The sequence below is a fragment of the Mastigoproctus giganteus genome, chromosome 5, assembly GCF_048544385.1.
Source record: "Mastigoproctus giganteus isolate SK-2022 chromosome 5, ASM4854438v1, whole genome shotgun sequence".
Taxonomy (NCBI): Eukaryota; Metazoa; Arthropoda; class Arachnida; order Uropygi; family Thelyphonidae; genus Mastigoproctus; species Mastigoproctus giganteus.
Genome location: NC_143579.1, coordinates 8,006,287 through 8,028,588, shown reverse-complemented (window position 1 = coordinate 8,028,588; position 22,302 = coordinate 8,006,287). Strand labels below are relative to the sequence as shown.

Here is a 22,302-nt window from a genome sequence, read left to right as displayed (position 1 = left end):
AGGCTTCTTGATTCCATTGAGCAGAGGGCAGTTAGGTTAATTAATGATTCATCTCTAACAGAGTCTCTCCACTCGCTGTCTCATAGACGCACTGTTTCTGCTGCATGCCTCTTCTACAGATACTTCCATGGGCACTGTTCTTCTGAATTGGCTTCTATAATTCCCGCTCTCTCTTTCAAAACAGTCCGAACACGTGCCGCCCACAAGCCAACATCCATTTACTGTCCAACTTCAAACCCACAGAACCAACTTTTCATCTTCCTCATTTATTCATTCAACTGCCGTTTTCTGGAACAACCTTCCTTCATACATATTTCCTGAAAATTACAATCTACAGAAGTTCAAGTCCAATATCAACAAATATCTTCTTTCGTCTTCTCAACCTCCAACCCAAGCACGGTACTAAGTACTATAGGTTATAATACCTCTCGTGTTTGGGGTTCTCATAAAAAAAAAAAAAAAAAAAAATGTTCGGCCATAACAGAATCAAATTTAGCAATTGTTTCAGTAAGTTTTAAAAAGTTACCATTGTCATTTTCATATAAATCTTTTGAAGATCCCCTGAACGCTATACATTGCCTTGCTAAAAATAGTATCATATATATTATTTTTTCAATTACTGAATACCAATACCCTTTTTCTATGTCATATAATCGCTGTTCTCTAGCGTCAATTGTAATGTTTGTCTTTAGTGGCTGTGCAAGATCTAACCGTTTTTATGATTTTTAATATGTACTGCACTTGTTTCATGGTTACCTAAAATAGCAGATAAATTTTTCCAATCACTGTTTCCAAATTGATTACTTAGTTGATTTTTACACTCGCCGAATATCTTGCAACAAAAGCAAAATACAGAATTTTGGGATAAAGAATAAAGTTGTTTTTTTTTTTTTTTTTTTTTTAATGTGAACCCCAAACACAAGAGGTATTAGAACCTATAGTACTTAGTACCGTGCTTGGATTGGAGGTTGAGAAGACGAAAGAAGATATTTGTTGACATTGGACTTGAACTTCTGTAGATTGTAATTTTCAGGAAATACGTATGAAGGAAGGTTGTTCCAGAAAACGGCAGTTGAATGAATAAATGAGGAAGATGAAAAGTTGGTTCTGTGGGTTTGAAGTTGGACAGTAAATGGATGTTGGCTGGTGGCAGCACGTGTTCAGACTGTTTTGAAAGAGAGAGCGGGAATTATAGAAGCCAATTCAGAAGAACAGTGCCCATGGAAGTATCTGTAGAAGAGGCATGCAGCAGAAACAGTACGTCTATGAGACAGCGAGTGAAGAGACTCTGTTAGAGATGAATCATTAATTAAGCTAACTGCTCTCTTCTGAATGGAATCAAGAAGCCTGAGAGAGGTTTTGGGGGCACCACCCCAGATGTGGGAACAATATTCCATGGCAGGGCGGATTTGCGATTTATACAGAGTGAGCAGCGGTTTGGAAGAAAAGTAATGCCGAGAGGGAAAGAGAAAACCAAGTTTTTTAGATGCAAAGGAAGCAATATTTGTAATGCGATTGTGCCAAGAGAGATTACCACTTTCTCTACCACTGTGGTACTACACTGACAGTGGTAGAGAATGAAAGGGACTTGGGGGTGGTTGTGCAGGCAGATATGAAGTTCTCTGAGCAGTGCAGATGGGCTGCAAGGGTAGCTCATGGAGTATTGTCAATGATATACAGGAATTTTTCCAGCAGGGATAAGGAGGTGATTATTCCATTGTATAAGGCAATGGTCAGGCCACACCTAGAGTACTGTATACAGGTCTGGAGGCCTCATTTCAAGAAGGATGTAGAGCTGCTGGAACGAGTACAGAGAAGAGCAACAAGATTAGTGAATGGAACATAGGGGTGCTCTTACGAAGAAAGGCTTAAGTTTTGCAAATTACAGTGTCTGGAGACTAGGCACCAGCGAGGTGATCTGATAGAGGTGTATAAAGCCTTGAATAAAAGCCTTGTTTAAGCATGCTCAATGCTGATGGGATTCTTCCTCTAGCTCAGAAAAATCACCTGAGAGGGCATAAATTCAAATTGAGGAAAGACATATGTAGGATAGACGTGCGGAAATTTGCCTTTAGCCAGCGGGTGGTTGGTTGGTGGAACAGACTTCCATCCCTTGTGGTGGAGGTTGATAGCCTAAATAAGTTTAAGGCTCAGCTGGACAGGTATTTTGAACGAACAGAGGGGTGAAGTGGAAGTGGTTTTTTTTTTTTTTCTTTGGCTGATGCTGCATAAGCTTGCTTTCTTGCATCAAATGCCTCTGCTAATGCTAATGCTAATTAGAAGTCAGGGTAATCCCCAAAAGAGATATATCATTTTTCCTAGAAATCGGAGTGTCACTAAAGATAAGCATAGGAGCAGAAGAATCCTTTTTGCGAGATATAAGACAAGACTGAGTTTTAGAAGGGTTGAAATCAACTAAGTTGTCTTTGCCCCACTGGAGAATTACCTGAAGATCGGCATTTAAGGAATTGGTAGCAGATTTTCGAGAAGTTGAAGCTGATTGAGCAGGACAAGGTTTCTCGAAATGGAAAGTGGAATGCAATGTGCTATCATCAGCAAAACTATGGATAGGATTTCCAGTCAATGGAAGAAGGTCATTAATATGCAACAGGAAAAGAGTGGGGGAAAGAACTGAACCTTGGGGGCCACCGGCATTAGTGGAGAAGTTAGAAGACAGACAGCCATCTACCATCACCCTTAGTGAGTGATCAGAGAGAAAACCGGATAACCAATTACTAAAAACAGTTGGCAAACCATAAAATGGAAGCTTGTTTAGAAGCCCTTTATGCCAAACACGATCAAAAGCCTTTGAGATGTCAAGAGCAACTACTTGTGTTTCACCGAACCTTTCCATTAATTAGTCCATAAATGGGTAACATAAGCCAGAATATCACCAGTGGATCGACACTGACGAAATCCATACTGGCGATTGTTGATCAGATGGAAGGTTTCTATGTAGTTTAAGAGTTGGTGGTTAATTGATTTCTCCATTACTTTAGAAAGAGTAGAAGTAATTGCAATGGGACGATAATTGGATGGGAGGGATTTGTCACCCTTTTTAGGAACTAAAAAGTTCCTAAGTTTTTCTCCATTTTTCAGAATTCTCATATAATAAACATCTGAAAATTTTCTTTGACTTTCATCGGAAGGGTATTCTCTATTTTTAATATGCGTAAGATAATTTTGAATCAAATAATCATGTTGTTTCACTGTCAGGTTTTGTGGCCAATTACCTGGATCAGTTGATAATGCGATATTTGAGTCAATATTTATTAATGAGTCTATTTTCTTTTTCTTTTCTTCCATCACAGTAGTCAATATTTTGTTCTTGCTTATTATCTCTAGTATAAATAATATCAAAATCATTATCGCTTTATCCTCTTCATTTGGCACAGTATCTGAACTATTAGCTGAATTTTCTGCTGTTATTTTTAAATATTTATTGAGCAAGTTTCCTTTGTTCTTCTTCTTGCAAAAATTTTCTTTTCCTATTGTAAGATCCTGGTAATTTTTTCCTATCTGACATCTATAAAGAAATTTTTATAAGTTTTACATTATATTTTTCATTTAAATTTTTTTAGTATTGCTTAAAAATAACACAAAACTTACCTCCTAATCCATATGGTTAAAATATGATGAAGAAATTAAAACCTATTAAAAATTCAGTTTCTACAAGCGGGCAGTTTTGTTTATGTGTATCAAGCATGCATCCTCATTTTTGTCCTTTTTATACTATAATTGTGTTTTATTCCCTAAAAATGAGTAAATACTTGAGAAACGTGTGAAAACAAAGCATTCTGGTGATGATACTACAAATTCAGAGAGAAAAAAAAAAAAAAGCATTATCGATAGACTGTCATACTCGGGGAAAACATGTAGAGGCTTCATACTAGTGTTTATGGCCAAAATTACACCGGTCTCCCTGGAAAGGCTTATGGCCAGTCCGCCTCTGTCGATAGAAGAGAAAAATGAAATTGTGAAATGCTTTGAGAGAAATGAAAGAATATGTGATATTGCATGTATCGTTAATAGAAAATTTCACTATAAAGAAATTAGTTAATTAAGCATAGGTCCAACTCGTTTATATGTCAAAAGTTTTTTTGGTGCCCTCTTGTACTGCCGCCCATAAGCGACGTTTACCTCACCTACCCACTTGTGGAAGCCCTGACTACTGATGAGGGTATTTTAATGTAGAAGCTAATGATGCATAGGATTTTGCCAGTGACACACAGGAAGGGTGGTCAATTTCAGGAATCAAAATATAGAGAAATTAGGTATATGGGCAGCTGTGAAACAAGTACTACATACAAGGCTGGTTGTACATATCCCTTCAAAGTCTCATCTTTGCATTCATTCCAAAATCTCTTGGAATGAGTGCAAAGAATAGCAAGATTAGTCAAAGCTACAAAACATTTCTCTTATCAAAAATCAACTTCAGTTCTGAAAATTGCAGTACCTAGAAACAAAGCACTTGCAAGATGATCTGACTGAACTAGCAAGAAAGTAAGCTTATAAAGCATCAACGAAAAAAAAAAAAATAAAATACCTTCCCACATCACTTGCCTGAGCATCCCCTCCAATAGTTTGTCTAGCTTCTATTGGAATGAGCAGCAGACTGGAAAACAAGATGCAGGGTATTTCAGATACTGCTGGCAGTCATTGCAGTACAAGTAAACATGGGTTGTGTTAGGGTAGCTAAGGATAGGAACAGGTGCATGTACACCAATACTAGGAGTTTGGTAAATAAATTTGATGAATTTGAGGTGTTGGTCAAAACGTCAAAGACAGATATTGTTGGGATACCAGAGAAGACATGGACTCACACAGATATAAGGAATGTATAACTAGAATTTGGGGAGTACAAGTACAGGAAGGATAAACAGGATAGGAAGGGAGGAGGGGTTATACTATTAGTTGAGAAACACATAAAATCCAAGGAAGTGCAGCCAGTCGACATTGCTGGACAGTGCAGTGTCGAGTCAGTTTGGTGTGACATGGGCACTGGGAGATAATAATTGAGAGTGGGAGTGTGTTATAGACCTAATGGCTCCAATGAGTATAATGAAAAACTGTACAGGGAAATAGAGTAGGCCAGTAAATCAGAGTCTTATAATGGAGAATTTTAATTTCCAGGATATTAGCATTAGTAGAGGCATATGATGCAAGAAAGCAAGCTTATGAAGCATCAGCCAAAAACAAAAAAAAAAAAAAAAAGGCACTCCTATTTCACCCCTCTGTTCGTTCCAAATATCTGTCCAGCTAAGCATTAAATTTATTTAGGCTATCAACTTCCACAACAAAGGATGGAAGTCTGTTCCACCAACCAACTACCTGCTAGCTAAAGGCAAACTTCCGCGCATATTAACTGGAATTTATGGATTGGTCACACACACACACACACACACACACACACACACACACACACACACACACACACACACACACACACACACACACGGCTTTGGTGGATTTATTGGATGATTGTTTTCTATATCAGTATGTTCAGGAGGCAACTAGAGGGAATAATACTCTTGATCTGATTATCAGTAGTGATTCTTCATGCATTAAGAATCTGCAGATAAAGGAACCACTAGGTGCCAGTGATCACAGAGCACTCAAGTGGGATTTACTCAAAGAGGTAACTACCATCAGGGGTAAAGGGAAGGGTTTCTGCTTTTGTAAAGGTGACTACGGAGGTCTGAGACAGTATTTAAATTCTATACGGTGAAGCCAACTGATGATGTTACCAACAGCAAATTCAAAATGGGGAGCATTCAAAGAATTAATCTTGGAAGCTACTAGGCTTTACATACCAACTGTGAAATATTGTTCAAGGTTTAGGCCTAAATGGATGTCAGATGAACTAATGACACATGCTGTTTTTGTTTTTTTTGGAGCATTAGCAACTAAGGCCATATTGCTCCGGGAATATGTGGTGGTCATTTCATGACCTTTCCGCTTCCTCCGTATTTGGTGGTTATGGACTCGAACACCAGTCTAATCAAGAAGCGTGTGCTATGCACTGCTGCTCCTGCCCACCTGGCTTTGGAGGTGCCAATGGGACACGTGGCAGAGAAGAAAAATGCATGGGATACGTATAAATTAATGGATGACATGGAAGCCTATGATAGATATAAGCTGGTCTGTAACCAAGCCACAAAGGAAATTAGGCAGGCAAAGGCAAATTATGAGAAATTTTTGGCAAAGGATGCAAAGAAAAACAGCAAAGAGTTCTTTACCTATGTAAACTCTAGAAGGAAAGGGATGAATCAGATTGGTCCACTGGATATTGATGGTTCAACTGTTGATGATCCTGTTTAGGTTTGCAGAGCAATCGGGTACGGGACATGATACTGCCAAGGGGGATGTCTTTGTGTGTGCGCGATGCAAGGAGTGTATCGATATCAGGCAACAACTCGGCGTTCTTGTGGGCCTATATGAGAGCTTGAAGGACAGGGTGAATGCCCTCGAAGAAACTAAATTGAGGGGCCCATCAAGCTCTCAGCTGCCCACATCAACGCCAGAGCTTGCACTTGGGCATCGCGTGACACAGAGACAACACCCAAGGCAGAATGCGCTGGTCCCGAAGGAACTAGTAGTTGTTGGTGACTCTATTGTCAGGGAAACGGGGAACATGCTTTGTAAAAAAGATAGGTTGAACAGGACCAGGGTATGTCTGCCAGGGGCAAAGGTTGATGACGTTGTAGAGCGAATATCATCTTTTAAGGGCACAAAAGGTGATATAGTTGTACACGTTGGCACTAATAATATTAAGAGTAGGAGACCGGCAGAATTACTTAACAAGTACAGGTCACTGTTGAACAAAAGCCGAGAATTAGGGTTGAATTTGAAAGTGTCTGCAATTCTGCCCAGACACGATAGGAGGGAGTATATGATGAGAGCCTTGTTGATTATTCAGCCCTGGAAAGATTGTGCAAGGCTCAAGTGGTAGAATTTTTTTCAGCCTGAACTGTACTTGTTAACAGGAGAGATTGCTTCTACAGGGATGGAATACACTTAAATAGAAAGGGTGCAAGAATATTTGCTGATGCTATCGAGGCAGTGTTAGGTGGGTCGGAAAACTGCTAGCTTGGTGGGAGACAAAGACCAATAGATTGACAGTAGCCACTGGCAGAGGTGAAAGAGATTCTTGCACTGCTTCTATTAGAATGAGCAGAAGCCTGAAAAACAAGATGCATGGTATTTCAGAGACTGCTGGGAGCCATTGCGGTACAAGTAAACACATGGGTTGTGTTAGGGTAGCTAAGAATAGAAACAGGTACAGGTATACTTGCGTGTACACCAATGCTAGGAGTTTAGCAAATAAATTTGATGAATTTGAGGTATTGCTCAAAACATCAAAGGCAGATATTGTTGGGATATCAGAGACGTGGTGTCACACAGATATAAGGGATGCAGAACTCCAATTTGGGGAGTACAACGTCTACAGAAAGGATAGACAGGATAGGAAGGGGGGGGGGTTATGCTATTAGTTAAGAAACACATAAAAACCAAGGAAGTGAAGCCAGTCGACATCACTGGACAGTGCAGTGTTGAGTCAGTTTGGTGTGACATAAGCATTGGGAGATCAAAATTGGGAGTAGGAGTGTGCTATAGGCCTAATGACTCTGATGAGTATAATAAGGAACTGTACAGGGAAATAGAGTGGGCCAGTAAATCAGAGAGTCTTATAATGGGAGATTTTAATTTCCCAGATATTGACTCGAATTTGGGGGCTGGTTACTCACACACTAGCAGGGCTTTTGTGGATTTATTGGATGATTGTTTTCTACATCAGCATGTTCGGGAGGCAACTAGAGGGAGTAATAATCTTGATTTGATTATCAGCATGATTCTTCATGCATTAAGAATCTGCATATAAATGAACCACTAGGTGGCAGTGATCACAGTGTGCTGAAGTGGGATTTACTCAAAGAGGTAACTACCATTAGGAGTAAAGGGAAGGGTTATTGCTTCCGTAAAGGCGACTACGATGGACTGAGACAGTATTTAAATTCTATACAGTGGGACAAACTGATGATGTCACCAACAGCAAATTCAAAATGGGAAGCATTCAAAGAACTTATCTTGGAAGCTACTAGGCTTTACATACCAACTAAGAAATATTGTTCAAGGTTTAGGCCAAAATGGATGTCAGATGAACTAATGAGGCATATGGCAGAGAAGAAAAATGCAAGGGATACTTACAAATTAACACACGACACAGAAGCCTATGATAGATACAAGTTGATCTGTACCCAAGTTACAAAGGAGGTTAGGCAGGCGAAGGCAGATTACGAGAAATCCTTGGCAAGGGATGCAAAGAAAAAGAGCAAAGAGTTCTTTACTTATGTAAACTCTAGAAGGAAGGGGATGAATCAGATTGGTCCACTTGATATTGATGGGTCAACTGTTGATGATCCTGCTCAGGTAGCTAACAAACTAAATGAATATTTTGCATCGACATTCACACATGAGAAGTTATTCAGCAAGGGGAATGCCAGAGGTGTATTCAACTCTAATTCAGCTTCTTTTCCAACTCTCCTTGTCCAACTCGCTAATAATTCATGGGCAAGGCGATATCAATTTTGCAAAACATTGTCATAAAGTTAGATTTTGGGGGTCTAAACGGGCTAATAATTAAGGATCGATTTTATGTTGTTCATTTATTGCATGGAACGAAAGTTCCGATGCATTTGAACGACCCGCCTGCACCGAAGCTTCGTGTTGTTTTGCTCGAAGCTGTGCCACTCCCATGATGGATCCTACGTAGACAGCGTCACAATTTTTGCATGGTATACTGTATACGACGCCATGCTGTGATTGGAATGTGGTGTTTGAAGGCCGATTTCTGAAGAATGTGTATAGTTTGTTCATGGGTTTTGCTATGATTTTCATGTTGGTTCCCTTGCATATTTGGTTAAGTTTATTGTACCAGTGCTTGATATATGGGATGGTGATGAAATCACCATTCGGTGCGGGTGGGTCGTTCAAATGCATCGGAACGTTCGTTCCATGCAATAAATGAATGACATACATTCGGCTTTACTGAAACAAAAATTATAAATATTCAACACAACTACTACAAACTAATCATTGAAGAAACTTTAGAGATGAAACTACATGAAACTTCAATCAATATCCGTAGGCCATTCCTATTGTCCGACGATTGGTCACTTATACGCATGCGTGAAGAACAAATACTACAACATAAGGAAAGAAAAAGAGTTTCGGATTAATTGTGAGTAACTCTCTTCCTGTGAACATGATGCCCCGAAAAGTTCTAGTCCAACTTAAGAAATGTAGAGAATAACCCCCAACCCCTACCCCCCCACCCCTGCCCCTTATCCAATTATTAGACCCCTAAATTTAACTCAAAATTCCAGCCACAGGACCAAAAAGAAAAATCGATCCTTAATTATTAGCCTGTTTAGACCCCCAAAATCTACTTTATGACAATGTTTTGCAAAATTGATATCGCCTTCCCCATGAATTATTAGCGAGTTGGACAGGGAGAGTTGGAAAAGAAGCTTCCTATATCAAAAAATAAAGGTAAGCCCTTTGATATTATATATTTGGATCTTAGAAAGGCTTTTGATACTGTTGCACATGGAAGACTACTGCACAATTTGGTGCAGTGTGGCATTGGAGGCCAATTGCTGCTATGGATAAAGAGATGGTTGTTGTTGTTATTTGGTTTTTAGGAGCATTAGCAACTAAGGCCATATTGCTCCGGAATATGCGGTGGTCATTCCTTGACCTCTGCATATTTCCGCATCCTTCGTATTTGGTGGTGATGGGCTCGAACCCTGGTCTAATCAAGAAATAAAGAGATGGTTGAGTGGCAGAAGACAGAGAGTGGTAATCAATGGACACTGCTCTTCGTGGACTAATGTTATTAGTGGAGTCCCTCAGGGTTCAGTGTTGGGTCCGTTGTTGTTTTCTGTATTTATAAATGATATTGATGATGGTATATCAGGCTTAATGTACAAGTTTGCAGACGATATGAAGGTTGGCAGGGTTGTTAAGGACACTAATGACAGTATGCTGCTGCAAGAGTATCTAGAAAAGTTGAGCAGATGGGCTGAGAGGTGGAAAATGAAGTTTAACATTGACAAATGTAAAGTACTGCATATGGGAAGCAGTAACCCCAGAGTAACGTATCAAGTCTGTGGCACTACACTGACAGTGGTGGAGAATGAAAAGGACCTGGGGCTAATTGTGCAGACAGATATGAAGTTTTCTGAGCAGTGCAGAATGTTTGCTAGAGTAGCTCATGGTGTCTTGTCAATGATATACAGGAATTTTTCTAGAAGGGATAAGGAGGTGATTATCCCCGTGTATAAGGCAATGGTCAGGCCACATTTTGAGTACTATATACAGGTCTGGAGGAATCATTTTAAGAAGGATGTAGAGCTGATGGAACAAGTTCAGAGAAGGGCAACAAGATTAGTGAATGGAACAAAGGGTTGCTCTTACGAAGAAAGGTTATGATTAAGAAGAAAGGTTTTGCAGATTACAGTGTTTGGAGACTAGGCACCTGCGAGGTGATCCAGAGGAATTTGAGACCCAGAGGAATGTACCAACTGTGTGGTACTACACTTAGGGTGATAGAAAATGAAAAAGATCTGGCAGTAATTGTACAGACAGATATGAAGTTTTCTGAGCAATGCAGACAGACTGCCAGAGCAGGTCATGATACAGGAATTTTGCTAGCAGGGAAAAGGATGTCATTATCCCTTAGGCAATGGTCAGGCCAAGTCTTGAATACTGCATACAGGTCTGGAAGCCTCGTTTTAGGAAGGATTGCTTGAGTACGTACAGAGAAGGGCAACAAGATTGGTGAGGGGAATGAAGGGGTCCCCTTACCAAGAAAGGCTTAAGTTCCAAAAATTGCAGTGGCTGGAGACTAGGCACCATCAAGGTGATCTGATTGAGGTGTATGAGGCCTTGAATGGGTTGAGCATGCTGAATTTTGATGGGATTCTTCCCCTTGCTGAGATTATGAACCCAAGGGGACATAAATTGAAATTGAGGAAAGACAATTGTAGAATAGATGTGAAGAAATTTTCTTTAGCCAGTGGGTGGTTAATTGCTGGAACAAACTTTCATCTGTCGATGTGGAAGTTTATAGCGGAGGAACTGGACAAGCTTTTGGAGGGAATGGATGTATGAAATTGGGAGGGGGTTGGCTGATGCTACATAAGCTCATGCGCTTGCTTTCTTGCATCACATGTCTCGATTACTATTACCATCTGAATACACAAGCTGATTTCCTTCTCAGACATGATAACTCATATGTTCTTGTTTTTTTATTTGTTATTTGGTTTTTAGGAGCATTAGCAACTAAGGCCATATTGCTCCTGGGATATGTGGTGGTCATTCCCTGCCCTTTCCGCATCCTCCGTATTTGGTTGTCATGGGCTTGAACCCCGGTCTGATCAAGAAGCGTGTGCTACGCACTGCTGCTCCTGCCCACCTGGCTACGGAGGCACCATATGTTCTTGCAGACAGCTTTCCTTGGAAGAGTACACCTCATTTCTTTCAACCATCAGTCTATCAGATAAAGAAGTATTTGATGCAGTAAATGCCATGATGAATGGTGTCCATGGGTGTTGATCTTATTTCCACTCCAACAGAAGTGGAAATAAGAACAACACCCATAAAACCAAGACCAGTGAAAATGGTTAGTTATTTCATTAGTGACACCCTAACTGCAATTTAATAAAATCCTCTGCCAGTCTGCTATTTCTGAAATCTGGTTTGAAGGAGAAGAGCCAAGAGTGATTTAAGACAAAAAAAAAAAAAAAGTGTAACAGTTCAATCTGATGTGAAAGTTTTCTTGTCCATAATTTATAGGAGGGCATTGTCATTATACCTCTCTACAGACTATGATTAAACTACATTTGGAATAATATTAAATTTATAATTAATATTAAATATAAAATTAATATTAAGTCTGGAAATCTGATGAATGATGAACTTTTTTTTCTCCCTCCTGAATGAGTCAAAAACCAGAGGGAGCACAAATATAAAATCTCAAGGAATTACAGATGACTGAATCTCATAAAGTTCACCTATGGGCACAGGGTTGTTGAACACTGGAATAAATTTTCCTCCCAATGTGGCTAAGTTTAAAGCAGGATTGGATGGTTACCTTGTGGGAATGGGAATATTGTGAATGTTCTGTTTTATTTTATTTTTGGCTAATATAGAAAATAGTCTGTTTCCTTGTGTCGTATGGTCTTACTAATATAATATTATTAGTATTATATAAAGGGGGGCTTTTCAGAGCCCCCTCTTATAAACCTCAGTTAGATATTCTCTGAAGTACCGAATTATACAGCACCGTTGCTACATAATTGAAGTCTCTCCTCATATGGGCACCCATTAGCCAATCTCACTATGCAATTGCCTACTGTCTACTTAGACTACTTACACAGTGGTCTAAGTGATATCTCTCAACTGCCTTATATAATGGAATTATAAGCTCCCTATCTCTACAGGCATTTGTTTGATAAGTCATCAGCAGGACACTGCAGTCTTCCTGAGATAGCACTGCTTGATGCTGTTAGTGACCACTCTCTCAATCTCCACATCTACAAATTTTGATATCATGTCTGTATCCCCTCATCGGTGTTATTTAAGAAAATCAGAAACGATTTTCTTAAATAACATTGACGAAGTACCTTAGAGCCCTCACTTCTGACACTGGCTCATTCTGAAGAGTAACCATTAATTCCTTTGCCTCCTGTTGTATAGACATCCCATAATTTATCTGTGATCTTACCTGTGATCATTATGTTCTGGCTTATATAACAATTTCTCTTGAAGGATTGCAGGCTTAAATACTTTGCTAATGTTCAAATAAACAATGTAAAAATTATTTCATGCATCTAACTAATGAGTGGCACCATCAAAATATTTTATCAGATTAATTAAATTAGATTTTCCATTCCAAAACCATTCTTATTTAGATTATACTATGTTTCATCCTTTGAATGACCTTTATGGATTGGCAGTATATTGGCACTTCTCCAAGGGAATCATCCATGAGTCTAATGAACTCCAATAATTAACCTTAATGGTTTAAGATATTGCTTCACTGTTTCCTTTAAAATAACTGAGTATATACAACTCTTCCAAGGTCCTTACTTGCACTCAGGCTCAGAAGTTTATCTAATAAACAGTCTTGTATAATTTTTACATTGCTAATTTTATAGTGTTTGGGTTCATGCCATGTTCAAAGTCTCTTCATAGCATGGAGAAACTACAGTCTCTCCATGCCCTGAAGAGACTTCGATCTGTAAGGATGAATGTGAAGTAATCATTAAATTCATCATCTGGGTCATCAGTGACTTTTCAACAACCATTATGTAAGGGACCAATCTGATTAGCTCTTTTCTTCTTTGAATTTACATACACGTAAAACTCTTTGTGTCCTTTCTTTTCTCTTATAGCCAGTGATAGAGGGGGGTATCAAAAAGTTTGAATTCCTTATGGATAATCTCGTCAATGTCCAAAAAACAGATCAGCATGGACTTCACATTGCTCCTCACTTGTCGGGCTTTCTTTGGTTGGGGTAAAGATGGGCTCTTCCACTGGGATGATTGTTGCTTGGTTTTTAGGTCATACCATATGTCCAACTCTCATCACCAGTGATGACCGTAGAGAGGAAGTTTTGATCACTTCTGGCCTGTTATTGAAGATCTCTGCTGCTTTTGGTCTTTGCTCAGTAACCGTGGCACGAACTTGGCCGCAATCCTTCTCATGTTCAACTCATCTGACAAAATCCTGACAAGTGCCGTACGATAGTCCTACAATGCCACAGAGATGGTCTGCCTGCAGTCTTCACGGATCGCTGCCCGAACGCTTGCAACATTTTATAGGGTGGTGCTCGATGATGGACACCCAAAGCGATCATCATCATCAACCGACATTGTACCATTTTAAAAACGGTTAAACCGGTAGTAGGTTGGCATCTGGCTTAAAGCATTTTCACCAAAAGATTGTTTTTAGTTCTTATAGGTTTCTGCTGCTGTATCATTAAGAAGGAAATAGAACTTGATGCAAACATGTTGCTCTCTCACATCAGCCATCGCAACAACTGCAAACTATGGGAAACACACTGCCAAAGAACTGTGCATAAATATTAAATGACTCTATCCAGCCTGATGCCACATGGTACACTGATTCGCAAACGATGCATGCAGTGTTACCTAGCACCACAAGTCTGTACTAGCCACAGTTCCCATGCAACATTCAAATTTTTGGAACTTTTGGGTAGCACCTCATATATCTGTTGAACTGGTGCAGAGAAGGGCAACAAGATTGCTGAGAGGAACAAAAAGGGTGGTTTTACCAATTGGCTTCAGTTCTGCAAATTGCAACATATGGAGACTAGCCACCTTTGAGGGGATCTAAAGGAGGTGTTTAAGGCTTTGAATGGTGAGCAAGCTCAATGCTGATGATATTCTTCATTCGCTCAGACTAAACACATGAATTCAAATTGAGTAAGGATGGTTGTGGGACAGATTGTGCAGAGGTTTGTCTTCAGCCAGTGGGTGATTGATTGTTCGAACAAACTTCCAGCTGTTGCAGCAGAAGTGGGTAGTTTGAATAAATTCAAGGAAAAAAACACTAGCATTAGTACGATGCAAGAAAGTAAGCTTATGCAGTATCAGCCAAAAAAAAAAAAACGCTTTCATTTCACCGCTCAAGTTCATTCCAAATACCTGTCCAGCTCAGCTGGACATGTATTTGGAATGAACTTGAAATTTAAGGCTGATCACCAAATACCAAAGGTATTTGGTGATCAGCCTTAAATTTACTTAGGCTATCAACTTCCACAACAAAAGACGGAAGTCTGTTCCACCAACCAACCAACTACCCACTGGCTAAAAGCAAACTTCTGCACATCTATCCTACAACTGTCTTTCCTTAATTTGAATTCATGCCCTCTCAGGTGATTATTCTGAGCAAGAGGAAGAATCTCATCAGCACTGAGCATGCTCAAACCATTCAAGGCTTTATACACCTCAATCAGATCTCTTTGGGGTTATTTCTATCCATATGCAGTACTTTTGCATTTGTCAAATGTTAAACTTTAGTTGCCACTTCTCAGCCCATCTGCCCAAATTTTCTAGATTCTGTTGCAGTAGCACACTGCCATTACTGTCATTAACAATCCTGTCAACCTTTGTATCATCTGCAAATTTCAACATTAAGCCTATATACCTTCATTAATATCATTGATAAAGATACAAAACAACAGTGGGCCCAACACCAAAACCTGGCTAACTCCACTAATAACATTAGTCCACAAAGAGCAGCATACATTGATTACCACTCTCTGCCTTGTCCCACTCAACCACCCCCTTTAACTATAGCAGCAATTTGCCCTTAATATCATACTGCTCCAATTTGTATAGTAGTCTTCAATGCACAAAAGTTGAAGGTAAACATAAGAAAGGCACCTGGGGTGGATGGGATCTATCCAGTTATTTTAAAGGAGGCGGCAAAGCAACTAAGCAAACCCTTAGCCATAATTATGAGAGCATCCTTGGACTCAGGGGAGGTTCCCACGGACTGGAGATGTGCAAATGTGTCCCCAATTCACAAAGGTGGATCGAAGGGTAACACGAGTAATTACAGACCAGTTAGTTTAACTTCTGTTCCGGGTAAAATAATGGAGTCGCTGGTTAAAGATGCATTGCAGGATCATCTAGACAAGACTGCAGCAATAATTCAAACACAGCATGGGTTTGTTAAGGGAAAGTCTTGTCTGACAAACTTGATTGGTTATTATGATGTGGTCACAAAGGAACTGGATGCAAAAAATAATTTTGATATCATATACTTGGATTTCAGGAAAGCTTTTGACACTGTTGCGCATGGAAGACTACTGTACAAATTCGAGCAGAATGGTATTAAGGGTAAGTTGCTACAATGGATAAAAGGATGGTTAAGTGGGAGAAGACAGAGGGTGGTAATCAATGGGTGCTGCTCTTCGTGGACTAATGTTATTAGTGGAGTCCCTCAGGGTTCGGTGTTGGGTCCACTGTTGTTTTGTGTATTTATCAATGATATTGATGAAGGTATATCAGGCTTAATGTCGAAGTTTGCAGATGACACAAAGGTTGGCAGGGTTGTTAATGACAGTAATGGCAGTGTGCTACTGCAACAGGATCTAGATAATTTGGGCAGATGGGCTAAGAAGTGGCAACTGAAGTTCAACCTTGACAAATGCAAAGTACTGCATATGGGTAGAAGTAACCCCAGAGAAACGTACCAACTGTGTGGTACTACACTTAAGGTGGTAGAAAATGAAAAAGACCTGGGAGTAATTGTGCAGTCAGATATGAAGTTTTCTGAGCAGTGCAGACAGGCTGCTAGGGCGGGTCATGGGGTTTTGTCAATGATATATAGGAATTTTGCTAACAGGGAAAAGGAGGTGATTGTCCCTCTGTATAAGGCAATGGTCAGGCCACGCCTTGAGTACTGCATACAGGTCTGGAGGCCTCATTTTAGGAAGGATGTAGATTTGCTTGAGCGTGTACAGAGAAGAGCAACACGATTGGTGAGGGGAATGAAGGGATCCTCTTACCAAGAGAGGCTTAAGTTCTGCAAATTGCAGTGGCTGGAGACTAGGCACCTGCGCAGTGATCTGATTGAGGTCTATAAGGCCTTGAATGGGTTGAGCACGCTGAATTCTGATGGGATCCTTCCACTTGTTCAGATTACCAACCTACGGGGACATAAGTTCAAATTAAGAAAGGACAGATGTAGAATAGATGTGCGGAAATTTGCCTTTAGCCAGCGGGTGGTTAATTGCTGGAACAAACTTCCATCTGTCATTGTGGAAGTTGATAGGTTAAATAAATTTAAGGAGGAACTGGACAGGCATTTGGAGGGAATTGTGTGATTTTTTTTTTTTTTGGCTGATGCTGCATAAGCTCCTACACTTGCTTTCTTGCATCATGTGCCACTACTACTACTACTACTACTATTCCAGTATATGATATCAAATTATTTTTTGCATCCAGTTCCTTTGTGACCACATCATAGTATCCAATCAAATTGGTCAGACAGGATCTCCCTTTAACAAACCCATGCTGTGTCTATTAGTGCAGTCTTGTCTAGATCATCCTGCAATGCTTCTTTACCCAGTGACTCCATTATTTTCCCCAGAACACAAGTTAAACTAACAGATCTATAGTTACTTGTGTCACCTTTTGAACTCCCTTTGTGAATTGGGGATACATTTGCACACCTCCAGTCCATGGGGACCTCCCATGAGTCCAAGGAAGCTCTCATAATTATGGCTAAGGGTTTGCTTACTTCCTTTGCTGCTTCCTTTAATATAACTGGTTAGATCCCATTCCACCCCAGGTATCTTCCTTATGTTTAACTTCAACAATTTCTCCTCCACTTTGCTCTCAGTTATTACAAAATCACTTAGCGCCCTGTTAGAGTTTGATAAACTTCTAGCATTCCCCTCCTTGAATAACTGCTCATATGTGAATGTAGATGCAAAATACTCGTTCAATTTATCAGCTACCTGAGTATACGATCATCAATAGTTGAACTATCTATGTTAAGTGGACCAATCTGATTCATCCCCCTTCCTTCAGAGTTTACATAAGTAAAGAACTCTGATGTTTTTCTTCGCATTCTTTGCCAAAGATTTCTCATAATCTGCCTTCGCCTGCCTAATCTCCTTTGTGACTTCATTACAGACTAGCTTATATCTGTCATAGACTTCTGTGTCGCCTGATAATTTATATGCATCCCATGCTTTTTTATTCTTTGCCATGAGTCTCATTAGTTCATCTGACATTCATTTAGGCCTAAACCTTGATTGGCTGGTTGTTGGGTTTTATTGGTGCATTAGCAACTAAGGCTCTATCTATATGCCAAAACCAGGTGCCTAAACCTTGAACAATATTTCTTAATTGGTATGAAAAGCCTGGTAGCATCCATGACAGGAAAGACGGGAATTTGTATTTGTGTAGGAAAGGATTCTTTGGCTAATGTTAGCCTGTTGAGAGATAGACCTTGCTAAGATAAACCATCTTAAGGACCCTTGCTTAAGCTCTTGAAAGCCCTTTCTCATGTCATAGAAGTTGGAGTATGTCATCTGTAAAGGGAAATATTTGAAGGTTTTAATTTTCTCCTGAATGTAAGTATGAATTCCACCATCATTTTGAGCTCCAGTAGAAGGTACACAATTTCAACATAGCATGTTTTGAAACTGAGGATAACCAGGGCATAAGCCAGAAGACTGCTTCATGAGTATGCAGAGAGTTAAGGAGAGATATCAAATAGGCTGGTCAATTTTACTGTACTCGGGATTTTATATGCAGGTAGTATAACTACGAGATTTGGCAATTGATGAAGCACTGATGGCTTTGGTGATCTGCATTTGTATTTTCAGTGGTTGGAAAAAAAAGTGTATGACAAAGTATTGCTACAGTGATTGCTATCTGGTTGGAAAAAACAGTACAGAGCAACATTTTTTCTAACCAGATGGCAATCTCTCTCTCTCTCTCTCTCTTCTGGGTTGAATTCTTCCTACAGGGAAAGGGGAATTCAACCCAGACGAGAGACAGAGCAGCCAATTTCGCAGTGAGTGTATTCCACAAATTTTTTGAAGAATAGGTATGTTGAACCTATGCCGAAAAGGAGGGAGTTGTTAGGAAGAGCTGCTGACACAACCCGGCACAGAGATCCAGAATGGTTTTTCACACAGAGGGAGGGTGGGAGGTAGATATACCACGATAATAGTGATAGGCCTTGTTTTAAAGAGAAGTACAAGAATGGCTTCTTTGAGCAGGATTTTATGATTGATCAGATGCATCATTTTTAAAGGAAGGTGGATCATTATTCCACAACCCCTTTTGTGTTGCCTATTTGCTGTCAGGCATTGAAAATCCACCATCAGAAGAGAAAATATCCAACTCATTTTTTAGCAATGTTTATATTTATAAGCATCATCCACAAGTAACTCTGTAAAGTTTGTCACCTTGTTTTTCAGATTATGGACAATCTTCAAAAAGAAACTGGTAGCAATGAAGTTAACAATTTTAACTTTTGAAACACAGGCTGAAATGCAGTAGCCAAAGCCAAAATTTTAGAGTTACAAAAATACTAAAGTACAGTCAGTCCTCGTATAGCACGATAGTTGTGTTCCTAGAAACCCTCGTGCAATGCAAAATCGTGCAATATAAACAACAGGCCCTATGGGAATAATAGGGTTAGGTGCCGACCACCCAAGATTGAACACACATTTGTAACCAAAACATAACCAAACACAATAAATAATCGTAATAAAATACTTTACGTATTTTATTACGACTATTACGTAATAAAATATTGCTAATGCTTTTGCTTCTATCGTAAGCAAACTTGTTTTTTGTTTGATTTTCTGTCCAAACAGATGACAGCGGTTCCATCTCTTCCAATTCTTGTGCCTTAATTTAATGAATTTTAAGTTGAGTTGTTCCTGCTATGAAAGTTGTTTTTATTTTCTCTGCATTCTTTGTAATTCTCAGCATTGCCTCATTTAGGTCTGTAGCACATGCAATATCACATGGTCTTTCATTTCGCTCAAAGCATTTCACAATTTCATATTTTTCTCTATTGACAGAGGCGGACTGGCCATAAGCCTTACTGGGGAAACCCCAGTGGGCCAGAGGCCGGTGTGATTTTGGCCGTGGTATGAGGCCACTATAAATTTTTCCGGGTAAGAATTTTTGACCAGTCCGCCTCTGTTTATCGATATTGCTTTTTTTTTTCTCTCTCTCTGAAACTGCAGTGTCTTCACCAGGATGCTTTCTTTTCACACCTTTTAAGTATTTTACTCATTTTTAGGGAATAAAGCACAATTACAAAACGAGGAGGCAGGCTTGATACATGTAAACAAAGCTGCGCGCGTGTAGTAACTGAATAAACAATGCTGTAAAGGCAGAGATACACTATTAACACCTCACATTTTACTAAAGCACATTTCTAGGGATTACTACCATAAAACAATAAAAACAATTTCCAGTTGCGTTTCTGCTAGTGGAATCTGTTATAAACTGGTAGTAAACTCAATCTAATTGCATTTGCGATTATACCGATAGCTGGAATTGTTGGTTTTTACATTATTATGGTGAAATGTGTTTCTCCTTCACTGATAAAAAACACATAAATACATTTTCAGAATCTTCTCTTCATTCCTATCGTGTTGCATTCAGTTGGGGTGATTCTGCATTCGACTGCCATTTCTTGTAAACACAAAGGTGAATCGTGCATAAGCGAATTCGGTTCGTGTTATATAAGATATCGTTCCCCTATTTATAAATCGTGTATGATCGAATTCGTGTAGTGTAAACACGTGTTATACAAGGACTGACTGTACACTCATTTTCCAAAAATGAAAATATTACATAGACAACACTGGAATATTAAAACTACTAAAGTATATTGCATGTTATCACTTACCGGAAATGGAGGAGCCTAAATATTGCTCTTCTGCTTTCATATTGGTACGCCTCATTTCCTCAAAGTACTGTGGAAAATTGCTTTCTGGAGCGTAATTCCCATGTAACCTTTCACTATCTGTTGTATAGTTCTTTCCTCTCATTCTTACCGGTCTATCATCATGTTCTTCATATGAATTTCTAGTTATCTTTTTCCCTGTTATAACCATGTTATCTCTTCTTGATTTTTGATTGCCTTCAAATGCCATTGGATCACTTTTCATCCCATATTTGTCATAAGAATTAGGTCTTAATCCTCTATTATGCCTATTGTATGTATCTCTAAGTGGCTGATAATAGTGTCCCTGTCCCTGATTTTTCTTAAATTGAGGAGTATTATTGGAGAACTCTGAAGTACTCTGGATAACTTTATGTGATAAAGCACCATTCTGATATGTCTTTTCTGGACTAATTTTATTCTTATTTTCTTTATTAAAGTGTTTTTGAACTGTAGTAAAAGGAGGCTCGCTCTGCTGTTTAGCTTTATAATGAGCTATAGAAGATGATGTTAAGACTGGCTTGATTGTTACTTTATCTGGCGGAGGAGAACACTTATCACCAGTGGCTGGAAAGTCCTGCAAACTTCCTTGACAAATTTTCTGTAACAAACCAGCCCTGTTAATATATAATTTTAATGATTATGATATAGTAGGCACAGATAATTATAAATTGTTTTCTCAATCTTTCAAACATATAGAGCATGGTAATTACAAAAAAAAACGCCTTGGGCACTGGAAAACATACTGGTGATAATGCACTAGGCAAAAAAATCTAAATAATACTTTAATAAAATAACATTTGCAAATGAAGAATAATAAAGACATAAAATAACTAAAAACCAGTTAGCAGCTGATAAAAATTTAAAAAATAAAAATAATAAAAAAAAATGAGTCAAAGAGATAAAATACATAAACAGAGTAGTAACTTTTGAGACTAAATTCCTCTTTATCAACTCATAAGACCTATCATTAAATAGTATGAACTATCATGTGGCAATTATCATATACTGTTATATCCTGGTGCAATATCATATAACATAATATTGCACCAGGATATGATCATGCCAAATTGGGAGGAGAGAAAAGGCAAAAAAAAAAAATAAAATAAATAAAAAAAAAATAAGACAGAGTCCAATGGCAGTACAAGTTAAATTGTACATTCCAATAACTAAGTTCTTAGTTATTGGAATGGTTTTTAGAATGGTTAAAATGGTTTTCAGTTATTTTATGTATTTATTCTTCATCTCTATATATTATTTCATTGAAATACTTTTTCTGTGTCTAGTTGGTTGTTACTAGATTACCAATACAGAGTACGGTGTTTCAGATTCTGTAACTACAAGTATTTATACTGATTATTGAAATTGAAATCAACTTAATTCTTAATGAAGAATGTCCTTCATTTATTTCTTGTTTGGATAGTTAAGAATTTACTATAGCAGGAGTTTTTTTAAATAATAAATAACATCATTAGAGAACTTTTACATACAGATTTATAAAAGGCAGGATGTAGATAATAACTAAAAAAAAATTTAAAAAAAGAAGAAAAATAAGAGATATATGCTAACGAATGAACAGTGACAATTTAATTATTACTCTGACAAATAAAATTTGAAAAGATGATCACAGCATTATACACTAAATACACCTAAAGTACAAGAGTCAACATCACCATCCTTGTTACATCTTTAAAATGTTCACAGTAAGAGTATCCAGAAAGTACGCAAGCTACCTGGAGTAGTGAAGTTTTTTGAGGACTCTGGAAATGTAAAAACTGA

At 38.7% G+C, this 22,302-nt stretch overlaps 1 protein-coding gene across 2 annotated transcripts in view; it reads right to left on the bottom strand.

Annotated features, from left to right (window-relative positions):
• Positions 1 to 22,302, bottom strand: part of LOC150085151 (uncharacterized) — a 274,128-nt gene that overhangs the window by 25,421 nt on the left and 226,405 nt on the right. For both annotated transcript variants that reach the window (XM_090373050.1, XM_090373051.1), the window contains exon 11: positions 20,488 to 21,124. In XM_090373050.1, the coding sequence (XP_090229176.1) occupies positions 20,488 to 21,124 (637 nt within the window). The remainder of the gene's footprint in view (positions 1 to 20,487; positions 21,125 to 22,302) is intronic.